The sequence below is a fragment of the Telmatherina bonti genome (genome assembly GCF_933228915.1).
Source record: "Telmatherina bonti genome assembly, chromosome: 10".
NCBI classification, from domain to species: domain Eukaryota; kingdom Metazoa; phylum Chordata; class Actinopteri; order Atheriniformes; family Telmatherinidae; genus Telmatherina; species Telmatherina bonti.
In genome coordinates this window covers 18,211,441-18,235,482 of record NC_136628.1, presented here as the reverse complement: position 1 = coordinate 18,235,482, position 24,042 = coordinate 18,211,441, and the positions used below count along the sequence as shown (strand labels likewise).

Below are 24,042 nucleotides of genomic sequence, written 5' to 3'. Positions count from 1 at the left end.
TTAGAGTTTTTATCAGTCAGGCAAAGGTTTTACTAAAGAAGCAACTGCAAAACAACTGCAGATGTCTTTTCACTGAACTCTGTGTTCACATGCCCCCTTTTTAACACAATCGCTGAAGAAAGAAGTGGGAGTTGATGAATGAACACCATTAAGGAAACTGCTGCTCAGAAAAAACAAAATAAAACCACACGTCTCAAGTTTACAGAAGACCACCACTCTGCCTCACAAATAGAGACCAGTTTTGTGGCCAAATTAAACTAAAAGTTTAACTTTGGTCTAAAAATATGAAATGGAGGAAACAATCAAATCCCAAAAACAACCAAACATCATTTTTAATGTAAAACACGGTGAAAGCAGCACAGTGCTTTTAAAGCAACTGAGTCATACAAAACCACCTGTTCTGCCATTAACAAATTTATACACAAACAGGCAATAAATTAAGTGCAAAATAAAACAAGTAATATTAAATAAAATACAGTTTAACAACCACTCAAAATCATGCCAGATATTTGTCTGTGTCATATTTGTGTCCTCTCTACTTTCCCCTTTTTTCCCTGAATTGCAGTGTTATGAAGTGTTTTATTCGCACATTTATTTACTTTTTCTTTTTTTTTTTTTGCTTGTTTGTTCCTGTTCTTATCATTCAAAGAACATTGCGAAGCCAAGTCCAATCATTTCACCATCTGAGATGCAGATGATCCTTCATGCTTTTATCACTTCTAGGCTTACAATTGCAACTCCACCTTTTCTTGCTTAAGTAAACAATCTCTTGGCCCTCTCCAGGTTTTCCAAAATGCTGCTGGAAGGCTGCTTACTAAATCCTCAAACTTCCCTCCTGTTACACCGCTACTGATCCAGCTGCAGTGGAGTCTCAGCTATCACAGACTGCATTTTAAAATTCTGGTTTTAACTTATAGAGCCTTGCATGACCAAGTACCTGGTTATATCAGAGACCTTTTAAAGCCAAACGTTCCCAGCAGGTCTCTGAGATCTGCTGATCAGGGTCCGCTGGTTGTAAAGCAAACAAAGCTGAAAACCAAAGGTGACAGAGCCTTTGCAACAGTGGCTCCTTCCCTTGGGAACCTCCTCTCAACCAGACATCAGCAGACTCAGAGAGCTCTTTTAGATAAAAATGACACACCAAAAACACATCCTTTAAACTTTTTAAACTTCTATTTGTTTTAATGGTCTTTTATGTTGTTTTATTGTTTTGTATTTTATTGTAAAGCACTTTGTGATTTTTATCTTGAAAGGCGCTATATACATTAATAAAGATATACTTTGTTGCACTGCTGCTTTGTGTTATGATGTGTTATGGCTGATTTTGCTCACAAAGGGACTACAATCTCATTAATTTTACATGTTGATGTATAGTAATGTGCACATCACTACCTTTTTTAACAAATAGATACATAATATAGATAAAACATATCTTGCCCTTAAATGTCCACAAACATAATCACTTCTATAAACCCACTAAACAAAAGTTTAACACTTAAGATAAGGTGATAGTTTGCATGAAAAAACTTAGACTGTATTTATTTGACATGAAGCCACAATAACCAGTGGGTACAGCATGTTTCCCCCTTTTGAACTGTTTCACCCCATTAAAAAGATGTTTCCTGGAAGCCCCCCCAATGTGATCAGGATTTAGGAGTTGGGTTATGTTTTCGCAGAGCTGACTGGTAAGCGCTTGGCTACAGGTGGGATTAGTCAAAACATCTCATAGGATGACTGATTAGGCTCAAGATTTGGTTCAGACTTAGAGGAAGAAAAGAAACATCTTCAACACAACAGGTAAGGAGGAATTCAGTTAAACAAAGCTTCAAAATAGCACCTTAGATATAAATCCAAATAGTTACAAGTCTTATACATCATTTCGTTCACACCCAGTTGATTGAGCACATTTTTCTGATGCTGCAGCTAAAACTGGTGTTTTATTCTTTACATTCTTGTGTACAAGTGATTCAGCTTGCCTGCCTGTTTGGAAAGTTTTGTGTTGTTTACCTGAGCTGCACATATTCACCAGCGCACTGAATACCAACCAAACTCTGGTGTCAATTTAGAATTTACCTTCTGTTCTGTGCTGAGAAATGTTTTCAAAGAAAATGTAGTTTTAAATGGATTAAGGGGGATTTTCTTTTCTCCTTGTTATTTATTTAAAGAGACACGGCTGATTTCTCATTTAGCTCTCTCTCCACCGTCCCTTTCATACATTTCATCTCAGTCACACTTGGAGTCTTTCCAGTACAACAAAGTCTTCAGCTGCTGGCTCCTTAGGGATCTGGGGGACATTGCTGTACTGGATCAAGTTTGACAGCCCTGTTTTTCTTTTTTCTTTTTTTTTTTTTGCAAGCAGCAACTGTATTACCTATTTACCTCCTCTGTGATTTTCCTTTAGAACTGCACTGAAATAAAAAACGACCTCTGATTCTGTGACCACCATGACACGGTGTGGTGGCTTCAGCCTCCCAGTTGGGAGAGTGAAAAGAAGATGGAAAAACAGCGAAGAAAAGAAGCGGCTATTAGACTTTTTTGCGCATACATCTGCCGAAGATTTCAGGATTGTGTTTGATTTACATTCTTTTGTTTATGCTGAGTCAGGCAGTTCATGGTTTCTTTTGTTTTCCAGAATATTGCCTGTCTTTTATTAGCGACACCAAAGCTTAGCTCATTTATGTGGGATGTGACTGTCAAGTCCAACATGTGAAATAGAAATGAAACAAGACAGGGAGAATGAGGGGAAATGGTGCAAAAATAAGTCAGACACAAACCACCCTGCACATCAGACAGTAGTCGGACTGTTTGTTGCTCTGTCAGTCCTTTGTGTCCCGTCTCTTTCTTGTGGAGTCGTCATCCTTTCTTCTCACTGCTAATGCCTTTACCATAACAAGTAAAGGCACACACACACACAAAAGGTTCCCTTTCTGGAGAAGTGTATCATGAAAGGCACTACAAAGAGGTGTAAGATGTCTGTGCACGTCTATGTGCACATGGCTGTGTCCGTGGAAAAGCTGAGCCTATCGTCTGGTAAAGGAATAACCAGTCAGGAATTATCCCATCCCAGTTTTCTGTCCTCTCTCCTTCAGCATCTCGGCAGTTTATAGCACTGACTTTCTGTTTATCACTGATGAGTTCACACATGTGTGACTCTGCATGTGCAGCTATAAACCCTTACTGCTGATATATACACCTCACTGCTACTATGCTGCCTTCTTTTCCTAATTTGACTTTCTGAACTTTTTTTTTTAATGTCTTATCTTTTATTTCAGCAAATAATTGAAAGAAGTTACTAATTTTCATAAAAATTTGCAGGCCAGGATTCAAAAACTATAATTTGTTCCACTCAAGGTGTGTTTGCCGAGGTGTTAAACCAAAGTGAAACTAGGCATTAAGATGTAGGGGTGACATATTGTTTCTCCTTAAAGTAAATGAAAGTAAATCAATTTTACCTCGCCAATCAAAAAAAGTCCAAATAATTTTAGCAGATAAAGTGGACTACAATAAAGTTTACAATAAAGTTTCCAGATCTATAAGACGCCTGAATTTTTAACAACTGGACGCTGGCCCCCAGCCAATTCAGATGTTTGTAGGAAAGATTTGTTGACAGTGTGGGTGTGGAAGGAGGACATTCATGGATGTTTGCTATGAAAGATGAAACATATGGACTTGGTAGAAGAAGTGAATAAAAGTATCGTCTTTTTCCCTCACAAAAATCACCAGGAATGCATACAGTCCATTATTGAACCACAAGGCTGCTGCTAATTGCTTCAGCGTGTCCTTGTGTGTGTGTGTGTGTGTGTGTGTGTGTGTGTGTGTGTGTGTGTATGTGTGTGTGCTCGTGCATGCATGACTTGAGACACTAGCGGTTGGGAAAAATGAACAATATACGTGTCCTGCTGTATTTAATATGATAGAAGCACTTCAATTCGCGCAAAGAGCGCAAAATCTGTGCTCCGCTGACCCGAGACCACAAGGAAATAACAGTGCAGTTTCCTTGACATGAAATTTTCTATAATCCTCAAAGATGTCGCAGATGTTTGAATGAATGACCCGTTACCATTTCTTTTGTGGCAAGGTTTTTTCACACCCAGGCAATCATATGCCCCATGTTAGTGATTGAAAGTTTCACAGCTGTGTTCTGATTTATTTATTTATTTGCCTGATCTGTTAGAAATGATCAGCTCAACTTTATGTCATTTCCCAGGTCATTTTATGAAAGAGTTTGTTGACTTTTTCTTAGGGGGAATGTATGTAACCAATGAAGGCCAGCTAAATCACAGCATATCCCATCAATATATGCTTACGTAATTGCATTGGATTTTTTCCTTCAGTGCCATCATGAGGTTCACATTTGTGATTTTAAGTGAAACCAGCAATTAGACTGGAATGCAATTTATGGCCGACATTCATGTTCTCCCCACAATTTTAGCTCTCAGTCAATTTGGTAATTATCAGATTTTTATTTTGAGTCATTGTCTGGTTTAAATTTGTCTTTATTACCAAGTACAAATCTGTAAAGTACTAAACTAATAATGCTGCATTCATCCTCAGCTGCAGTTCATTTATGTGTATGTGTTCTACGGCAGATGTTTACATGCAGACGCCGTCATAATGCCTCTTTAGTTTTGTCAGAGTGAGCTGAGTGTAGACTTCGGCTTCACACATTAGTGTTCCTGAGCACAGGCTGAAAATGCTCTGAGCATGGCTGCAGACTCCAATCCTCGTAAAATACTAACCACGAGCACGGACAGATTATGTGACGACAGCCTCCCGTACACAGACTTATAAAATTTTTCCCACTCATCATAATAGTGCATCCAATGTAGATGCGGTTGGTGTTTCTTTGTGGTTTTTTACTTCCCTTTTGGGTAATTTTGTGTCTCCTGGGCCCTTCTTTGTTGTGACTTCATATTGTTATTTTGTTCTTTCGAGCTAATTATTTGATTCTTTGTGGTTTATTCTTCTTCCTGTCCTTTAGTGTCTCTACAGTTTTGTGTTTACATTGCCATCTACTCATCACACGACTGTTGTCATGATTATATGGTTGTACTGTTTGTGGCTGTTTTTATTGTCTTGTAGTGTTGTGTCTCATTCCAAATTTGTGTCTGTGCAGTCATTTTTGTTTTTGTTTTTCAGGGTTCATTTGTCTCTTTTACCACATTGAGTTTTGTGCTTATGGTTTTTAGGCATCTGCTCAAAAGTTACATGCATATAATAAAATGAATATATCTAATGTAAGGGCCAGATGATATGTGGAAAGTAGGTAGGAGTCAAGGAGGGAGAAAGGAGGCTCAGACCAAGGAGGCATAAAATATAAAATCAAGACTTCTGCATGTTCCATCAGAGGTCTTTTGGTTGGGAGATAGAGAGACTTGGATGCACTGTATGTAGAATAATGTGACCTAAGAGAATTGGAAGTCCAGGACGATGGAAAGGAGAAGTTTTGTCTGTTCTATCAATTATATTCCTGGAATGTGCCTCTGGGGGTGTGGCTTTCTGGGCAGGAGGAGGGGCCAAAGAGACTGATAGAATAAACAGACAAAGAGTGGGAGTTTTAGGGTAAAGAAAAAAAAAGGGTCTTCTGGGAAGAAAGTGGCAACCTTGAGTAACTGGAGCAAATTGAAGATAAGGCAAAGGAAGAGGGCAAGAGGATGCAAGATGCCAGAAAAGGGTGGGAGGGTCATAGGAGTAAGGGCAGAGAAAGTTTAGGATAAGTGGGGGTCCAAGAAAAGCTGAGGAGTTTGAGGGATGTGAAGAAGGAGGGGGAATTAGGCCAAAAGGCTCTTTGGGTTCTCCAGGATCCTGAGGTTTTATGTTTGTTCTCCCTCTAGTTTCAGTGGCTGTTACATAACTGGAATAGATTGCTGAATAATGAGACTGTATATATTGTGTTTGCCAAAACCAACACACCGCAGCCAGGCGACTCATCTGCAATGCACAGAGAGAACAGAGGCTTGGACAGAGGTTGCCTGTGGTTAATAACTGCCTCTTCTGCACATACTGCATCACTTTTCCATCTCATCATCCTTTGTCAAGAGGTTGCAGTGGCTGAAATGGTGCTGTCATCTATTAATTTGCTTTAAAAAAGCAGTTCCATGGCAGACCAAGAGGATTACAATGATATAAAGCTGCCCAAATAATGTTGTGGCCACGTTATACTTTCCACTTGCAAACACGATGAGCATTTAGCAGGATTTTCTTTTGTTCATCTGTTTAATTTGTTTTAAAGACCTTAATACACAGCTTTACCACCAAAAAGATTTAAATCTGGAACTTTCCCTTCACGACTGAAATCTTCACACCACAGCTTTTGGTTTCATTTAATATTCTTTGGCTTTGCTCCCCACACAGACACACAAGGGAAAAATAAAGAAGATTTTATTTTTCTTTGGAAAATGCAAACCCAGCCTTTGGCTTTTAACACCAGGCATGCTATTGATGGTGGACAGATCCAGTGACAGCAGTGGGGGTACCCCACCAATCGCTCCTGCTCCCCCAGCCATGGCGAGGTCAAGCTGATGCACATCTGGCATTTCCTGTTTCCTCTACTCCAGATGCCCCCAAGTCATCGTCGCTCTCTCACACACACACACACACACAGACTCTGAGGATCTCTGAGACATCTGTGCCCTTATGAAGTTACTCTATGATGAGAATGAAGTCACACTCACAGTATACACAACCCAACAGGTATTCCGGCTCCAAACTCAAATGTTTCCATTGGACAGTAAAAACTTCCAGCTGGTATGAACTTGATAGAATGAAGCGGAAAAACTGAGAAGGGGTGTGAGAAAGCATGTAAAGAGTGAAGGTAAAGAGAAAGAGAGTAGACAGAAGGGGATTAAGAGAAAGACAAGAAAAGGGCAAAAACAATGGTGATAAAAGGCAAATGTTTGTGTAAGAGAAAATGAAGAGTAAGAAGGAAGAACACGGAGAGGATTTCTGCATTTCACAAAGCTGACAAGCACTTACCACACCTGAGAATGCTGCAGCATGAATGTTGTCTTTATGAATGCATGTGTGTGTCTAGAAAGGGGACAGAATGGTGCCGTATGGTTTTCATAACTCTCTCAAGGTTTTTAGTTTTACTCCCCCATTACCCTCCACCCCTAGTCATCCCCTCCAGGTCTCCCTTATACACTCACACAATTTATCCCCCCCTTCCAAAAAAGCACAAGTCTTTTTCCTCTACGTAGCCTTCCCCCCCTTTCCTGCCCTCCCCCATCTTTCTCTCTTTCTGAGGTTCCATCAGAAAGCCAACTCTGCAGAGGCAAGAAAGCTCCGGCAGGATCAGACAGAGCACCGGGTTTCTGTCACTGAGATTTATTGAAATCATACATGGACTTCAACTTTTCTGGACTTGTCTGAAAGGCCTTTTCAACCCTTTTTAATTTCACCGGACAGCAAATTGGGCTCTGCTGGACTCTGCTTGAACTTCCTGGAGGAGTATTTTTCATGTTTCCCGTTAAAATTGCCTTAAGGTGTCAACTCCACTGACAGTTTGAATGGAGGCTGATCTGTTCTGCACTGAGTTTCTTTATCTAAAAGCTTGCGATATTCAAGGGGAAGTAAAGTAAACAGAGCTCTCAGACTTATGTGACACAAACTCCTTCAACTGAAAAGACAATCAGACCAAATTATTCTAAAATTAAAAATTTTAGATAAAAGAAAAATAATTACAAAGTGGCTCATTTAGGTTCAGGTTAGTTTCAAAGACGGAGTTTGTCATCTTTTTTCTTTATTAATAGCCTATTTATTTCCACAGTAAGACAGGGATATTTCTTTGAATGCTGGCTTAGCTCACACTGTGTGTCTTGGCGGAGTATGCAAAAGATTGTCTGGCAAAGCTGCAGCAACATGAATGTCTTGTGCATCCTGTGGCTGCTAACTGCCTGTGTGGCCCCTGGAAGCCAAGGCCAGAGGCTGAAAGAGATAGAGGGGGAGCAGCCAGCAGCTCAGCTGGCAGAGAGAGATGCGCTTTGCCACCAGGAGGGATGCTATGCTGTCTTTCTCCAAAAGAGAACCTTCAGGGAGGCTGGGAGGAGCTGCAGAGAGCTAGGTGGAACCTTAGCGACAATGCACACCCATGAAGCAGCCGGTGCAGTTCATGAGCTGCTGTCAGCGGTTGAGGCACAAGGGTCCAGGCTGAGACTTCGCCTCTGGATTGGGCTGCACAGACCCCCACGACAGTGTTCATCTAACCGGCCACTCAGAGGATTCGTCTGGGTTACAGGCAAAGTCTTATCATTTTGGCTTTTGACCTTTTGCTTATTTCAGTATTTATCGCTATCGCTTTATCTCTGCTCTTTGATCAATTTTCTTTGGTGTTTAGCAAGTGTGATCATATAAAATGTTCCCAAACCAGAGAAAAGAATACTTAAGAAATGCCGGGGGTGCAATCACAAATAGCTACTTAACTTCCCGATGAATCAAATATAAACTTAGGTTTATAGACAGTTTGACACGTCTGTAGGAAACTTTAATGAGTTACAAGTCATATCATTAACATTCATCAGCCATCAACGGTATAGCTGAGCATTTCCACTTTGAATCTGCAGAGCAACACTAACAGTATCAGAAAGACTAAATTAGACAGTTTCAAAGCCCAGTGTGGATGATTGGAGGATTGAATCTGCAAGGTGGGAGCTTTGTAGGTGATTTAGATGAGCTTTGAGGATCTGATGAAATGAGAGTTGGTAACCTGTTCAGGATGTTCTCTGATATCAGCTGGGATGGACTCCAGTCTCCCCATGACCCTGAACTGGATTAAGCAGGTTTAGAAAATGGATAGATGGATAAAATGAGAAGCCATCAAGTTAGGAGGAGTACATAGCAAATGCTGAGTGGCAAAGCTTCTGTTTGTGTTTTTCTCTGATGATGAAAGTGGCAGATTCTGCAAACCTTTATGTTCAACACGTCAGGATTTAGTTTATCTGGAGACGTTAGATTATTCTGGCAAAGAAATACCAAAAAGGACAAGAAGCTACACATTTCAATTTTTAAACCTCGGTATGACAAAGCTGACCCAAAAACACTATGACTTTTCCACTTAATTAGGTATGAAGTACTGTTCCAACCATTTGTCTGCGTAGCTCTGTATAAGCAGGCGTGTCCCTCACCCAGTAACTAAGTTTTTACTATTTAATGAGTTTCTCCTCTGTCCTACTATTGTTTTTAGTTCCTGCTTTTAAGCAGTGAATCTTTTAGTCCAAGCTGATGTGCCTGGTGTATGGTGAGCATCTGGACTGATCATAGAAGTGTGGGGGAAACAGGGTAGAAAGTGTTAGCTGCATGCTGGTGGTCATGTGGATGGAGCAAAGTTAGTATAGTCAAACACCTTCATTCACCGAATGAGGTAAAAGGTGTTGTCAAACCTAATCCATTTGAAGAATTTGAGGTTTGTTTGTCTATTTCTCAAATAAACATTTCTGAATGTTACATTGAGAGGAACATAAATGTCTTTTACAGGAAGGAAAACTGATCGAGTGGAACTTTAAGGTTCCGTGGACATAAAATCAATATGAAAAATAGTTTTTAGCTGACTGGATATCAATGACTAAACAGGCCAATTTTATCTTATGTGCAGAAAAATTCAACTGAAATAACACCCTTCTGAAGTATCCCATTTTATGGTCCTGTGAGGATATTAAACCATCGTAGGACTCAGCAACCACGTCTGTCTGCCTAACTTAAACAGCTTCCAGGGCTTCCTGGATGTTTATTGCATTAACTTCTTTAGTTTTAGAGTAAGAACTGGTGCAACCAGGAAGGTTCACTCCTTTTTGACCTCATTGACACCCTTCAGTCTGATTTAGTCATTATAGAAATACCTACTGAAACCAGATGTGTCTGCTGTGGTCTACTGTTAGAACAGGCCAGCTCACTTCTATTTTTTCCCCTGTCATAATTTAAAAGGCCAGTTTAACCAAATTACAAAAACACACTCCTAGCTGGTGTGTACTTGCACCAAGCCAACCAGACAGTTTTGGGTTCACTTACTGGGTGACAGGATGAGTCATTGTCATTCAGAATGGTTTTATTTGTGCTGGTCACAGCATTAGATTTTAAAAGCCAAACAGCAGTATTTCCACAGAAAATATCACTGGGTAAGCCATTTTTCTCAGTGATGGCTGAGTATGTTCATTCAGGAAACAATCAAGCTGAGCATTCATTTGAATTTGTGCAAAAAGTGAAAGAATGTAGCACTATATGGAGGCTTGCCAAGTCTGAAAAACTATCCACAAGCAAATATACAATGATAAACTCAATATATGGTAAAAATGGGCTTTTGTTCTGTTTTATTTATAGAAGTTAAAACAGTTTTTGTATGTTTATAAGAACAGAAACAAGCTTCATGAACAAACTCCAAATGCATGCTTGTTAAAAAGTTGCTTAGAGGCAAACGTCCCTCTATTTTCTTGGGAGTAATATCCCCACCCCCACCAATGAAAATTACAGGGAGACAAAAGGAGACTGTTGCTACAAGAATAACTGGCATTTTAAAAAAAAAACTGCATGTGTCCACCATTAACATTATAGACTTTGGCGACTCTTAGTGGCAGTATAAAATAATGAAATGCATTGCTGCCAACAGTGGTGCCCTGGCATGGCTGCAACTCTCCGTAAGTCTAAAAAACGAGTGGGCTAAATGTAGTTTTTTGTCTTTGTTTTCTGGGGTTAAAAATAAAACTGTAATGTGATAAAGCACAAATCTTCAGTGGAAGTTAATTTGTGTTTTTACTGTTCCTTGTCTTAATCTTCCAACAGGAGACCAGGATGGCCAGTTCACAAACTGGCTCCGTGAAGACTCCCCTGGGACATGTGCAGCCCCTCGTTGTGTGGCCATGACTGTCCACACATCTGAGAGTGGACGAGAGAGCAAAGACAATTTCAAGTGGCTTGATGGTTCCTGTGTGCTAGCTTTGGATGGATATGTGTGTCAGTACAACTACAAAGGGATGTGTTCACCGCTAGAGGATGAAGGAAGAGGTTCGGCTGTTTACACCACCCCATTTCACCTTGTCAGTACCCTGCTGACTCACGTGCCCTATGGGTCTGTAGCTTCACTACCATGCCCTGCAGACAGCTCAAACCCAAATGCTCCTACTGAGCAGATGGTACTCTGCATGGTGAGAGATGATGAGACAGTGGGGTGGTCTAGGGATACCCCCCTCTGCTCATCCAGTTCACCGCCTCAAAACCAGGACTGGTGCAGCGGGGACCATGGATGTGAGCAGTACTGCCAGAACACAGACACAGATTACATCTGTTACTGCTCTGAAGGCTTTGCATTAGATGAGGATGGCTACAGCTGCAAGATTGATCCTCTGAGTCAAACTGACCAGCCTGAGCTGTCCGCTGACTCCGCCAACACCACTGACCAGCCCCTCATCCAGGAGGTCTGTGTAGAAATGGGGTGTGAGTATAACTGTATGGAAACACCTAGGGGCATCCGCTGCACATGTCCCCCAGGCTACCAAATGGGTCCAGATGGCCGCAGGTGTTCTGATGTTGATGAATGTAAACAGCAGCCATGCCCACAACTCTGTGTCAACACCCCGGGCACTTTTCACTGCACTTGCTACCACGGGTATCAGCCAGATGATGAGGGTGAGTGTGTGGATATCGATGAGTGCCTTGATGAAGGCAGCTGTGAAGGCCCTTGTACAAACACAGTGGGGTCCTTTGCATGCTTATGTAACCCTGGCTATGAGCTGAGCAATGGAGGAGAGTGTGTAGATATAGATGAGTGTGTGGAAGGATCACCTTGCCAGCAGCAGTGTATCAACTTCATTGGAGGGTACCAGTGTTTCTGTGACAACGGCTTTGACTTGCAGCCAGATGGACTCACATGTCAGCCTTCAAATGATGATGGAGAGTATTCCACTTTGACCCCTGACCCCAGTGACTCTGCTGAGCATTATATCCCCTGGTCTACCTCATTCACTCCTGATCCCAACTTTGAAGTTGATAGCAACTTTGATGACAAGTGGGGGACAGAGGCCCCTGAGGGACGCTCCTCTGATGAGGCTCATAGGCCAGATAATCACTTAAACCAATGGGATGACCTGTCACCGAGGCGATACCAGACAGCCCCATCCCCAACACAAAAAGGCAGCACAGGCAACGAAATTGATAACAACGCTAAAACAAGAAATAGAGAGCCTAGTGATGGTGTGGTAGCTGAAACTGCAAATATGTCACCAGCTGGGGCTGAGAAAGAAAAGATGGATAGCACAGCGGACACCAACAACACGGCAGAAACTGCAGCTGGATCTGATGAAGGTAAACGAAAGCATGACAAGAGCTGGCTGCTTGTAGCCCTGCTGGTGCCTCTGTGTGTGTTCCTCGTAGTGATGCTGGCTTTGGGGATTGTGTACTGCACGAGCTGTGCTGTGGACAAGAGCCTCAGGTTTTCAGACTGCTATCGCTGGGTACTTCCTACAACGCCTCCTGACAGGAGAGAAGGCAAAAATCAAGCGTGAACCCAAATGCAGACACACTTAGACATGCAGACATGTTCCTTAACATTTTTCTGGTGGTGAAAGACTGGTCACTAAAACTACAGTTTGGATAGTACAGCTGACTTGCTTTAATTTCTGTTTCACAGCCTTTGTAAATAACTCATTCATGTTTTTTTTTAATTCAATAAAATCAATGAAAAGAAAAAAAGGTGTCGTTTGTTGCATTAAAAATGAAATGAAAAAAAACTTTCTAAAGGAATAGAAATGTAGCCTTTATGACTAATAATGTTTTATAGTTTTATGGTTCTGTGTTTAAAATTAATTATAATGTGCCTTTGACATTTTCCCATTTTTATGACTCCTAAAGCTAAAATGTACGTAATTGTGCGTTTTAAATTTCCATCAAAATCAGACAGTCTCAAACTTTAGCTCGTGAGATTTCCATCTCACCAATATGCACTGAGCGTTCAATTTCTCCAGGCACTGCGCGTGCTCCATCTGGCGCGTGCACTTCATCGGACATTTTTAATGTTCAACTTAATTTGTACTGCAAGAAATGACTCCTTAATATCCTCAAGGATTTTTATATTTAGGATGCAACGTGATGAATGGAAGCACTCAAAAGGAGCCACGAGAGGACTCCACCGCCGAAGTACTTCCGTCCAGGCAAGAGTTGGAGCTATTTAGCGGAGTCAGGTAAGTAGGGAACCCGGGAGTGTGTGATTTTAGAGTAGCTACAGCTGTGTAATAGCTACTATATACCGTTAAACTCTGTTATGTTTAGGAACCGTGGTAAACATGTGAATTTATCCGAAGATAATTCTGCTCCTCAGTTCCTACAGCCACTACTTTCAAAGTCATGCTTCCTCAGACACGATAATGTCAAACAATTAGACGTCTTTTTTGGAGCTATGGTCCGTGAAGAACTAATTTGGGTAGCATAAATTAAGTAAATAAATAATCTATTGACTGGAAAACATAATTTTCCATGTGTAGTTTTTGTTTATTTTTCAAATGTAAAATAGTTTATAACACGCGGTGGTGCTACGTGCTAACAAGTAGGCTAAGGTAGGCAATTAGGCGTGAAGAAGTTCACACTGAAATGATAGTTTCAACGCACACACAAAGCACAAGTTAAAGAATCAAATTTAAGCATTGAAATGTGATTTTTTTTTTTTTTTTTGAGAACTCTTTAAAAGGGCCCCCCTAACACCCCCATCTCTGGCTTTAGCAGCACGTGGTGCTCCTTCAAGCTTTCATAAACGAAGAGAAGTTCATTACTAAATGTCGGACTTATGAAAAACAAGAAGTATCAATAGTGATTAAAAATGACCAGCTTGGACAGCAGTACTTCTTGGCGTGGTCAGGGGGAAAAAGGGGCGGTGCCTAGGGATTTAAGGTGGAGAGCAAGTGTTTGAGAGCGCAAGTTTCTACAGGTGTCACCTTGTGGTTTGTGTCTTCAACCGATGAAAAATATGCTATTTATGCATCGTACACTAAAATATGGAAAAGATTTTCGACGAGGATGGGATTCGAACCCACGCGTGCAGAGCACAATGGATTAGCAGTCCATCGCCTTAACCACTCGGCCACCTCGTCAGATATCACCCCACCCGTTATTAAGCGGTATATATAGAGGACATACCGGATGCCTCTACTGTATTTCTGTGCTGTTGTTTTGCTGTTGTCACAGTCTTGTGTACTTGTAATAGTCTATATTTTTATGTTTTTCGTGTTGAATCTTGTCAGAATATTACAAATGAAAGTGTGTCTAATGTTACTTGATGATTGCTTAAAGTTAGTGTCAATCACGAGATGCAGCCTGTGATTGGTTGAGAGGCGGCTCTAAGTCGGAATGAATGCAGGAAGTAAGCAGCGTGAGACTGCAATTTGACTTTCGCTTGGGACGTTCAGGAATTAAGGTAACAGATAATGGAGCTTAAATTTAGCTTTATTCGCGTGGATTGGGTTCCTAAACATCCACATAGATAGCTTGTATAATATTTCAAACATAAGATTTGGTTTATGGAAGTTGTGGCAGTGTGTGTTGCGTGCATTAGCATGGACGCTAAATGCTAGCGTTAACAATACTACGGCAAGGCAAGTTTATTTGTATTGCACCTTTCCTGTCCAAAACAGTTCAAAGTGCAATTTAAAGGGAACCTTTTATTTATCAATGCACTGTTAGTTTAGTCATGCGGATCGGATGGTTTTGATCTTAGAAGAATTATAAGATAGGACACAGTGGTGCTTGTTTCTCAGCTTAGTTTCTGAGCTTCTTTATTAACCTTAATGAATTTTTTATTAAAATCACGACGTGGTTTGAGGCTTCAAGGCTCATTGATGAATGCATCCAAGTTAACTGAGATTTATTAATTCTCAGTTAATAAGTGAGATTAATCAAAACTTAAAAATGGCTTCAAATTGAGCTTACAGTATATTAACGTGACTGCCAATGTAATTTTTATTTACACTGCACAGATTGAATTCATTCATTGAACACAGTGATAACTGTACGGTAATAACTATATAACCTATACCATCTACACTAAATTTGAGACAGTAATCATACTGTTAAGTCTCATATTGTGGAAACCTGTTATAAACTTTATGGTGTATTAACATGTAATATGAAATGTATAATAGCTTACATTTACATTGAATAGTCATACATCTAAGTAATCAGTATTTGTTTTACTTGACTGAAAGAATAGAAAAACAAAAGGACAAATCATTTCCACTGTTTCAGCAGTGTATCTGTGTGAAATTAGTATCCATATAGAGTCCCAAAGCAGACAAGGGGTTTCCAGCACTCAGTTGGGGTAGCCAACTGTCTTTTCCTGGGTTTTGTCTTTTCTATTACTTACCTTTTTGGTCTTGTCTCCCCCCGCCCAACTTTCCCTCAGTACCTTAGTGTTAAATCAGAGTCAAGATGGTGGACTCCCAGTACTACCTCCCAAATGACATTGGTGTCTCTGCACTTGATTGCCGTGAGGCCTTTCGTCTGCTCTCACCTCAGGAGAAGATGTATTCCCACTACCTATCACGTGCCTCTTGGTACGTTACTAATGGAGCCACTGTTGTCAAAAAATATTTCACCTGATTTTAACAGAATCATTGTAATTTTTTTGAAGGGTGTTCAAATTGCAAATTAAGAAACTACGATCATCACCTTTCCTAGGTATGGAGGACTGGCAGTGCTGCTGCAGACATCCCCAGAGTCTGCAAGCATCTTTGTCCTGCTGCAGAGACTGTTTAGGAAGCAGACACCAGCCCAGCTGGAACAGACCGCTACAGCAGTAGGACTCAGCTCTGAGGAGTATCAGGTACACAGTCACTGTATCATTGATGATTCCTCATGACTGCAAACATGCAGAAAGATTTTTATCGTCATCTTTTTTTTCTGTGTGTGATATTTAGGCCTTCTTGGTATATGCAGCAGGTCTGTATGCCAACATGGGCAACTATAAGTCCTTTGGAGACACCAAATTCATTCCAAATCTACCAAAGGTAAAATGTGGCTGTGATTGCTGTTCTTCTGCTTTTTAATTATTGATACAGGATGAAATTATTCTTCAGATGTATTGCACTCATGCCAATGTAGTGAAAATAAACAGTCTTCATCAATCGTGCATTAATCCAGGACAAGCTGGAAGCTCTGGTGAGGGCCAGCCAGGCATTTCAGGATGAACCTGCTGAGATGGAAGCTCTGTGGAATAGTTGCTCGCATCTCATCTACTCTCTGGAAGACCGTCAGAAACAGCTGGGCCTTGGCAGCAAGGTGAGATCCTATAACATTTAACACAAATTCAGGCCATATTCTCTTTAAACTACTTTATCAGGTGGTTAGTCTTCAGTTTTTTATGGACTGTATAGTTCGCTCTGTTGTTACTGTATACTAAATTTTGTACACTTTTCATCAGTTTTGTAAAGTTGCCCTTCATTTTTTAAGCCACTGTACACAACTTGGAATATGTTATGCCTTAAAAATCATGGCTGGCTTGTAAAAGTCTGTTTTCCTTTTCTTCAGGGAATTACTACCTATTTCTCAGGAAACTGTTGTCTGGAGGATGCTGAGCTGGCTCAGAGGTTCCTTGACTCAAAAGTAAGCACATTCAGGCTTAAAGCAATCATTTTGTTTTAATAATCATAACCTTACATCTGTAACTTTTTACTTTTGGTCTTTCTGTCTAACACATCAGTCACCTAAATGTATATTTACTGTTCAGTATTTTGTAAGTTTGCCCTCAAGCAGATAAAAAAAGGGTTCTTTTATTCTGAGATGATTATGGTTTATTTCCAGAAACTCTCTGCCTACAACACGCGTCTCTTCAAGAGGGAAAATGGAGGGAAAGCGTGCTATGAGGTGCGCTTGGCTTCAGCTGTGCAAAAAGGTCAGAACAAATGTAAAGTCACGCTTGATAATGATAAACGGGGCGCCCAAAAGGTTACACCTAACAAATCATAAATTAGGTAGACTTGAATTTTTTTACTATCCATAACTTGTGTAATTACACAGTGTTATTCCTGAGAAACAGCTCACAACTGTTCTTTTCATGTACCTTAATAATGATGCTGACAATGATTACAGGAAAAAAATCCAATTTCTTTCTTCAGACTGTGCAGTAGAAGGAGAGTGTGAGTCTTGCTGTGGCAGCTTCAGCTTTGAAGACAAAGAGTTCATTGTGAAGAGAGGAGACTATAGTCCTCTCATGGAGAAAGTCTGCTATCACCTCGAACAAGCACAGGTGAGACTACAAAGAAAACAATGGGACATAAAACTCATGCTCAGTATTACAGTTAAGCATACAGAGCTGGAGTTGTTAAATTTGATTTAATTAACTATAAAAAGAAAATGTACTAAATGACAAAGCGGAGCAGCCTGTCAGAATGCTTATTAAAAGCAACAACGTTTGTGTGTGAATCACTGAGTTACTAACCTGAAAGGAATTCTCCTAACTTATTTGACAGGGTTATGCTGCTAATGAGAACCAGAGGAAGATGCTTGAAGAGTACAGACGTAGCTTCACCCTTGGTTCTGTTGAAGCCCACAAAGAGGGCTCACGATACTGGATCAAAGACAAGGGACCAATTGTTGAGAGGTGAAACACCCACTGAACATATTTACTGTCCGATTTATTCTAATTAGACATGATGAGATGCTTGATTTATGACACCTAAAATTAGCAAGGTAATGAACATAATTAACTTTGTACACAAAATGTAATAAGTTATATTTCGTGTCAGTAACTTTTCATAGATGTTTAAATGCTGATTTTTATTGTTCTATGAGTTTTGTTCAGACCTTTGCTATCAGCATTGAGTGCTACTTTTCTCATTAACCTCTGAAACCTTTCTCATTCTGCTTTTTCCCCCTCATTACTCTTCTTCTGTCTCGCCTTTTCCAGTTATATTGGTTTCATAGAGAGCTACAGAGACCCGTTTGGCTCCAGAGGAGAGTTTGAAGGTAACTGCAAAGCTGCTCAAGAACAAAGATGCTGTTTATTGGGATTCAAGCTGTGATCCCGCAGGCCTCTTAAGTTTTTATTGCACTTGGCTGCGCCGCATAGAACTGTTACTTACACAGTTATTTGCAGTGTTAAACTATAATAAGTGATTTTAGAGTTTTGATGCTGCTCCCATATTTACAAAAACGTTGGAATATTGGGTAAATTATAAATTTTGCTTGTCTAAGTGGGGAAATCATTAGCTAATTAATTCTAAAGCTTGCTAAAGTTTTGTAAAAGAGTTTCAGAAGTAAATAGTTAAGAGAGTTTAAAAAAGTCTTTAAAAAAAAGTTCACACAGTAAAAATACTTAAAAATACTTCAACAATTAAAGGAAAAGGCAAAAGAGAGGAGTGAAAAGCAGTACTGAATGGCTATGATCTTCAGGCTATCTGACTGAAATGCATAGTATTCTGCCAGCTAAAGAGAAGTGGACCCTTGTGGCTTGCTGTCAGCACATCGCTAAAAGCCAGTGTTTCTGATGAGATGGGATTGTATTTGGGGAACAGTTAACTTTCCCAGCAGTATACATGATGCGAATTGTGTGCGCCTTGTGCTGCCAATAAGATAAGACCTATTTTATGTAAAGCTTTGTTTATTATGACACACATTCTACTTAATTCTGTGTGGATAACAAAAGTAATGCTCCTTGGTCAAAAAGATAAGTTGCTCATCTGTCTGCATTGCAATTGTATCAGATGCAAAAAAAAAAAAAAATCACCAGAAATCATAATAAAGAGACTTGAGCAGTTAAGGAATAATTACTTAAAAGTAATTGCTCATTTCCAAAATGCCCTCAGTATTAATTGAAAGATGAAGCGATTTTTTGCAGATGAATGTACTTCTCCAAGCTGTTTTGAAGTTTATCAAATTCAAAGAGTTCATATCTTTTCAGGGAACTGCAAAGTTCGTAAATTCAGCTTTCAGCTTTTTATCCTATCAGATATACAGTTCGATCTCAAAGAGGCTGTCATTGCAAAAGTGCAAAACAGTTTTTTTCTGTTTCTGATCATTTGCTGTTTATTTAGAAGATAAACTTTATGCTGTGTTTACCTGCAGAGGGAATGAGTTTGAGACATTACAGATCTTTTAATAGTTGTCACACAGCACTTTTATGACATTTTTTACTGTTTTTTTGTATGACGTTAACTGTGTCTGGTCATGTCCAGGCTTTGTTGCAGTTGTGAACAAGGCAATGAGTGAGCGTTTTGCCAAGCTGGTGAGTTCAGCTGAAGTGCTGCTTCCTGAGTTGCCTTGGCCCCAGGAGTTTGAGAAGGACACGTTCCTTAAACCAGACTTCACCTCACTGGACGTCCTCACCTTTGCAGGGAGTGGAATACCAGCTGGCATCAATATCCCAAACTGTGCGTACGCTGACATCCTGACTCGAATGACCACAAGTATGCACAGTTCGGCACTACAACTAAAAACATTGGCGGTGTGTTTCATTGTAGATGATGACATCAGACAGTCAGAGGGTTTTAAAAATGTGTCACTAGGCAACGTGCTGGCTGTAGCCTATGCTACAAAGAAAGAAAAGCTCACCTTCCTCGAAGAAGAAGACAAGGTAGTCTATGCAGCCCACACACAAGGTGTTGCTTTCTGTTAGACTTATTTTGACTGACTTCCTGTGTGTAACTATATGCCGTTTATGTTTTTGTTTGTTTTCTGTAGGATTTGTTTGTCAAATGGAAAGGTCCATCCTTTGAGGTGCAGGTTGGACTTCATGAGCTGTTGGGCCACGGTAGCGGCAAGCTGTTTGTCCAGGTCAGTCAAATGAAGTGTGTACAACCTTAACAGCAAAGTTAATTCCTGTGATGCATCAATGAAAAAAACATAACTATCTGTTGTTTAATGATTCAAGAATTTTTTGCATTTCCTCCTTGTTAATTGTTGAAATCATTCCTTTCCTAGGATGACATGGGCAAGTTCAACTTTGATCAGAGTAAGGTGGTCAACCCAGAGACTGGAGAAGCTGTAAGTTTGTCTGTGTGCACCATAATGTCTAATCCTGAAATAAATTAATGAAAAAGAGACGATGTAATAACGGTGTGACTTTTATCTCTCAGGTGACCAGTTGGTATCGAGGCAGTGAGACGTGGGACAGTAAATTCTCCACCATTGCTTCCTCATATGAGGAATGCCGTGCAGAATGCGTTGGACTCTATCTATGTCTGAACAAGCAAGTGCTCAGGTATACCCTGATGTAACTTTGGTGTTACTGTACTTTTACTTCCTGCAAAAAATGAGCCAAGAGTCGCTGGAGAAAGCAAAGAAAGGGTATTATTCTTAAAAACACTGGAATATTATAAAATAGGAGAATAATTTGGGGGATTTTATGAAGCCTTTTGGGAGCCTGAACAAGCATCTCTTTGGGCATGTCACCGTACTGAACCAGAAAGTAAACACAAGCTTTAAGAAATGTTAGATAGTTAATTTTGTTTAAAAGCCTGAGGCAGCTGTTTTTACAGGCTGTTTTTCTTCGTTTTCAGAATTGTGTGGATGATAATTAATCTTCGTCATGTGATTCAGGCCCTGTAAGAGAATCACTGGGAGCCGTGGGAACATCCGTACTGTGTGTTGGTGACTGATGGCCACCATGCTGACTGATGTGTGTGCTTCTTTCTGTCCCAGTATTTTCGGCCATGAAGGACAGGATGCAGAGGATGTGGTGTATATCAACTGGCTGAGCATGGTCAGAGCGGGCCTGCTGGGCCTGGAGTTTTACACGCCAGAGAGTAAGAGCTGGAGACAGGTAATCTATTGCGAGTAACTGGAATTTTTTTTTTTTTAAACACTTTTTATATAAACACATCAGATGCAGAGAACCTGAGAGATGCATCTTGTTTGAAAATTCTGTTTATATAAAAGGTTAACACAGGCTGTTAAAACGGGTTTTACCTGCTATTTAACATGATTAGTGGGACATTCCTGCTCTGTTTATTACCAAGTCTGACTCAGTTTTTATTTTAGTGACAGGAGACGTAAACGGCACGTCACATATTTTTGTTCGCCTCAGGCTCACATGCAGGCACGTTTCGTGATCCTGCGTGTTCTGCTGGAGGCTGGGGATGGTCTGGTGGGCCTGGAGGAAGTAACCGGGCAGGACGGCAAACCTGACGCACGCATCACTCTGGACCGCAACAAGATCCATACTGTGGGGAAAAACGCCATCCATAGGTTCCTCTGTAAACTTCAGGTACATTTACTCCTTCCAAACTGCTAAAACACAAATATCTACCTCTGCTTTTGTTAAAGAGCAGTATTAAGGCTGAGGGCCTTGCACAGGGGCCCACAGTGCTCATACTTGTGAAAGAAAGAATGACTTTTCAGGTTGGGATGATACCTAGCCAAAAATACTGTAACGAGAAAAGCACTCGGAGAGCACAAACCTCCACCAAGCACTATGTTAAAGAATTCTTTAAAAAATTCCTGGATCCAAACGGTGATCATGATCACCACCAAAATTTATTCAGGTCTTCCTTTTCACATTTCTAACAACTTCCGAATGTTTCATGAAAATCCATCCATAACATTTTGAGCTATCGTGTCGTGTTGTTACACTTTGCATTTCATGTTGCCATTTTTTTTTTCAAAAGGTCTGTAATGCACTCAAGAAACTTACGCATATTGACACTTCATTTTAAAATTCCTATTATTGTAGTAGTAGCAGCAGCATGCAGTTTAGCACAATCTTATTGAATTATGCAAGTCCTTTTCTGAAAGTTGTCACAGTGGTAAAATAACTAACACTAGAACCTGTTTATACTTTTTAATATGAATGGAGCCTTTCCAGATGTGCTCATTTCCAATTTTGTAGGTGCTGATGAAGTCCTGTATATTTTACAATTCCATAAAAAAAATTATTTTATGATACTGTAAAATATCAAGAATATTTAATGTTTTCTGTCTTTTATTGTTTGTAAAATATTGGGGAATAATGTGTGCACATTATTTGCTTCTCTTTTTATTTCTGTTTTAATCCAGAAACCCAACTCTTTTGTCATGGAGCTTGTACTTGATTATGTATGTATATGAATATGTATGTATTAAATGTTATATCAACACATTAGACCAAGGAAAAAGTGGCTTCAAGACAAACAGAGATCAGAATCTTGGCTTTTGGAAATTGCCATTCCGTATCAAGGCAGAATTTAATTGCAACTTTAGCAGCGTGTAATGACGTGGATATTATGGATGATCAGCTTCATGTTATACTCCTTTTGATTTCATCACTTCTAAACCTGACATGTGGTAACTTGACTCTGGTTTCCAGGTCTTTAAGTCAACAGCTGATGTTGAAGGAGGCAGGGCTCTTTATGAAGGCTACTCCACCGTTGACGCCAGCGGAGCTCACAACTTCTTGCGTCTGCGAGAGACAGTGCTGCTGAGAAAAGAGGCTCGCAAGATGTTTGTTCAGGCCAACACTAGAGTGAACGGTATGTAGTTTATGACCCCATTTCCAGTGAAGTTGGGACACTGTGTAAACTGCAAATAACGACAATACATTGATTTGCTAATCTTGTTCGACCGATATTTAGTTAAATACACAACAAAGACGAGCTATTTTAAAGTTCTAACTAATCATATTCATTGTTTTTTGTGGGTTGTTTTTGCAAACACTCACATTTTGAATTTGATGCCTCCAGACCTGTCTACCTTTAAAAATGCGTGGCATATTACGAAGTGCAAAATATGGCAACCGAGAGGTTGGACTGTTGAGCAACTAAAGTTGTACATCAAGCAAGAATGGGAAAGAGCTCCACCTGCAAAGCTTCAACAATTAGTGTCCTCCGTTCCCAAACAGTTATTAAGTGTTGTTGAAAGGAAAGGTGATGTAGCACAGTGATGAAAATGCTCATTTCACCTTTTTTTTGAAGCATGTTGCAGGCATGAAATTTAAAAGGAATATTTGCTGGGGGAAAAAAATTAAGTTTACACTTTAAACATTGAATATCTTGTCTTTGCAGTGAATACAGGTTAAAGAATTTGCATATTGTATTCAGGTTTTTTTTTTTAATTTTTATTAACGTTTTACACAACGTCACAACTTAATTGGAACCTGTGTTGTTGAGTTAAATCAGTGGTCAGTTCTGTGGTTTAGATTACCAGAAGGATCAAAATGAGAACTAGACAACAGAAACAACATCCAGTATTAACAATTCATCACAGAAAACCTGGACAATGACTGCTTTCTTGATTTTATTTTTTTATTAAATATTCAACCTGTGTTTGGCTTGGTGCATTTTACAGGGGAGAACGTGGAGCTGGTGGAATATGAAGGGAGTCCAGCAGGGTTGATTCGTTCTTTCATTGAACGCTTTCAAGAGGACGCGGAGCAACTAGAGGCCAGCCTCTTGGATCTGAGCAAAAGAGACTCAACCTGCTGGTGTTGATGATAAAGGATCCGCTCCTTCTAAAATACCGACTGCAAAAATCAGCTCTTTTTTTTTCTTCTTTTTTTATGTGAAAGAAATTTTGTTCACTATAAACAAAATCTAAGTTCAAATCTTGAAATAATCTGTAAAACTAGAAACTGCCAGCTGCATTTTTCCAGCAAAATAATCTGATTCTTTTTTTTGGGGGGGGGGGGGGGTCGGATTCAGAAGGTCCATGTTTGATAACCTATTCAAGCGGAAATTATTGAGCTGATTATTGATACCATTTACTTTTTAGAATAAGGAAGGATATTTTCTAATTATAAATGGTGATGACTGTCAGTTAAACCAATGCAACTTGACAATGAGTATTGATTTCTGAGTATAAACAAGATTACTACGATGATATCTGTGTTCTCCTGATGATGTATCTGACTTGACTTTTACTGTTAAACTTAGAATTAAAAATGAAATATTTGTATTGGACCATGTTCATGGACTGAAAGAAAAAGTTAATTTATAAACACCCCCCCCCCACACACACACACACACTTTTTTTTCTTTTTAATGCCAGATTTGGTCAGAAAGAAGTAATAGAATACTTCTCTGATGTGTAATCTCCTGGTTAAGTGTTGGTTAAGCAACACAAATAAAGTGTTTGATAACATTTCACTGGATTTTTTTTTTTTAA

At 39.9% G+C, this 24,042-nt stretch overlaps 2 protein-coding genes across 3 annotated transcripts; both read left to right on the top strand.

The window, feature by feature from the left end:
• The first annotated feature begins 7,273 nt into the window (after positions 1–7,273).
• LOC306761900 (uncharacterized protein) lies at positions 7,274–12,665 on the top strand. Its single transcript, XM_079248228.1, has 2 exons — positions 7,274–8,236; positions 10,771–12,665. The coding sequence occupies exons 1-2, from the start codon at positions 7,828–7,830 to the stop codon at positions 12,486–12,488; spliced, it is 2,127 nt and encodes a 708-aa protein (XP_079104354.1). The 5' UTR covers positions 7,274–7,827; the 3' UTR covers positions 12,489–12,665.
• A 1,659-nt stretch (positions 12,666–14,324) lies between these two features.
• On the top strand, positions 14,325–23,545 carry dpp3 (dipeptidyl-peptidase 3). Of its 2 annotated transcripts, none has more exons than XM_079248062.1 (19): positions 14,325–14,389; positions 15,374–15,524; positions 15,649–15,793; positions 15,888–15,977; positions 16,111–16,248; positions 16,498–16,572; positions 16,771–16,861; positions 17,085–17,215; positions 17,439–17,569; positions 17,876–17,934; positions 19,143–19,337; positions 19,428–19,540; positions 19,648–19,740; positions 19,888–19,950; positions 20,043–20,167; positions 20,608–20,728; positions 20,993–21,172; positions 22,250–22,412; positions 23,227–23,545. In XM_079248062.1, exons 2-19 carry the CDS (start codon positions 15,400–15,402, stop codon positions 23,367–23,369), a joined length of 2,181 nt encoding a protein of 726 aa, XP_079104188.1. In that variant the 5' UTR covers positions 14,325–14,389; positions 15,374–15,399; the 3' UTR covers positions 23,370–23,545. The 2 variants fall into 2 exon arrangements, with proteins under 2 accessions (XP_079104188.1, XP_079104189.1); XM_079248063.1 differs by having other exon boundaries at positions 14,334–14,389; positions 15,382–15,524.
• Positions 23,546–24,042: the final 497 nt, after the last annotated feature.

Bases quoted from the DNA above. Each gene is read 5' to 3' on its own strand.
- dpp3 (XM_079248062.1), top strand. From the start codon at position 15,400: ATGGTGGACTCCCAGTACTACCTCCCAAATGACATTGGTGTCTCTGCA. The intron at 16,249-16,497 runs GTGAGATCCTAT...CCTTTTCTTCAG, and splicing joins AGCTGGGCCTTGGCAGCAAG to GGAATTACTACCTATTTCTC. The intron at 19,741-19,887 runs GTCAGTCAAATG...TTCCTTTCCTAG, and splicing joins GCGGCAAGCTGTTTGTCCAG to GATGACATGGGCAAGTTCAA.
- LOC306761900 (XM_079248228.1), top strand. From the start codon at position 7,828: ATGCAAAAGATTGTCTGGCAAAGCTGCAGCAACATGAATGTCTTGTGC. The intron at 8,237-10,770 runs GCAAAGTCTTAT...ATCTTCCAACAG, and splicing joins AGGATTCGTCTGGGTTACAG to GAGACCAGGATGGCCAGTTC.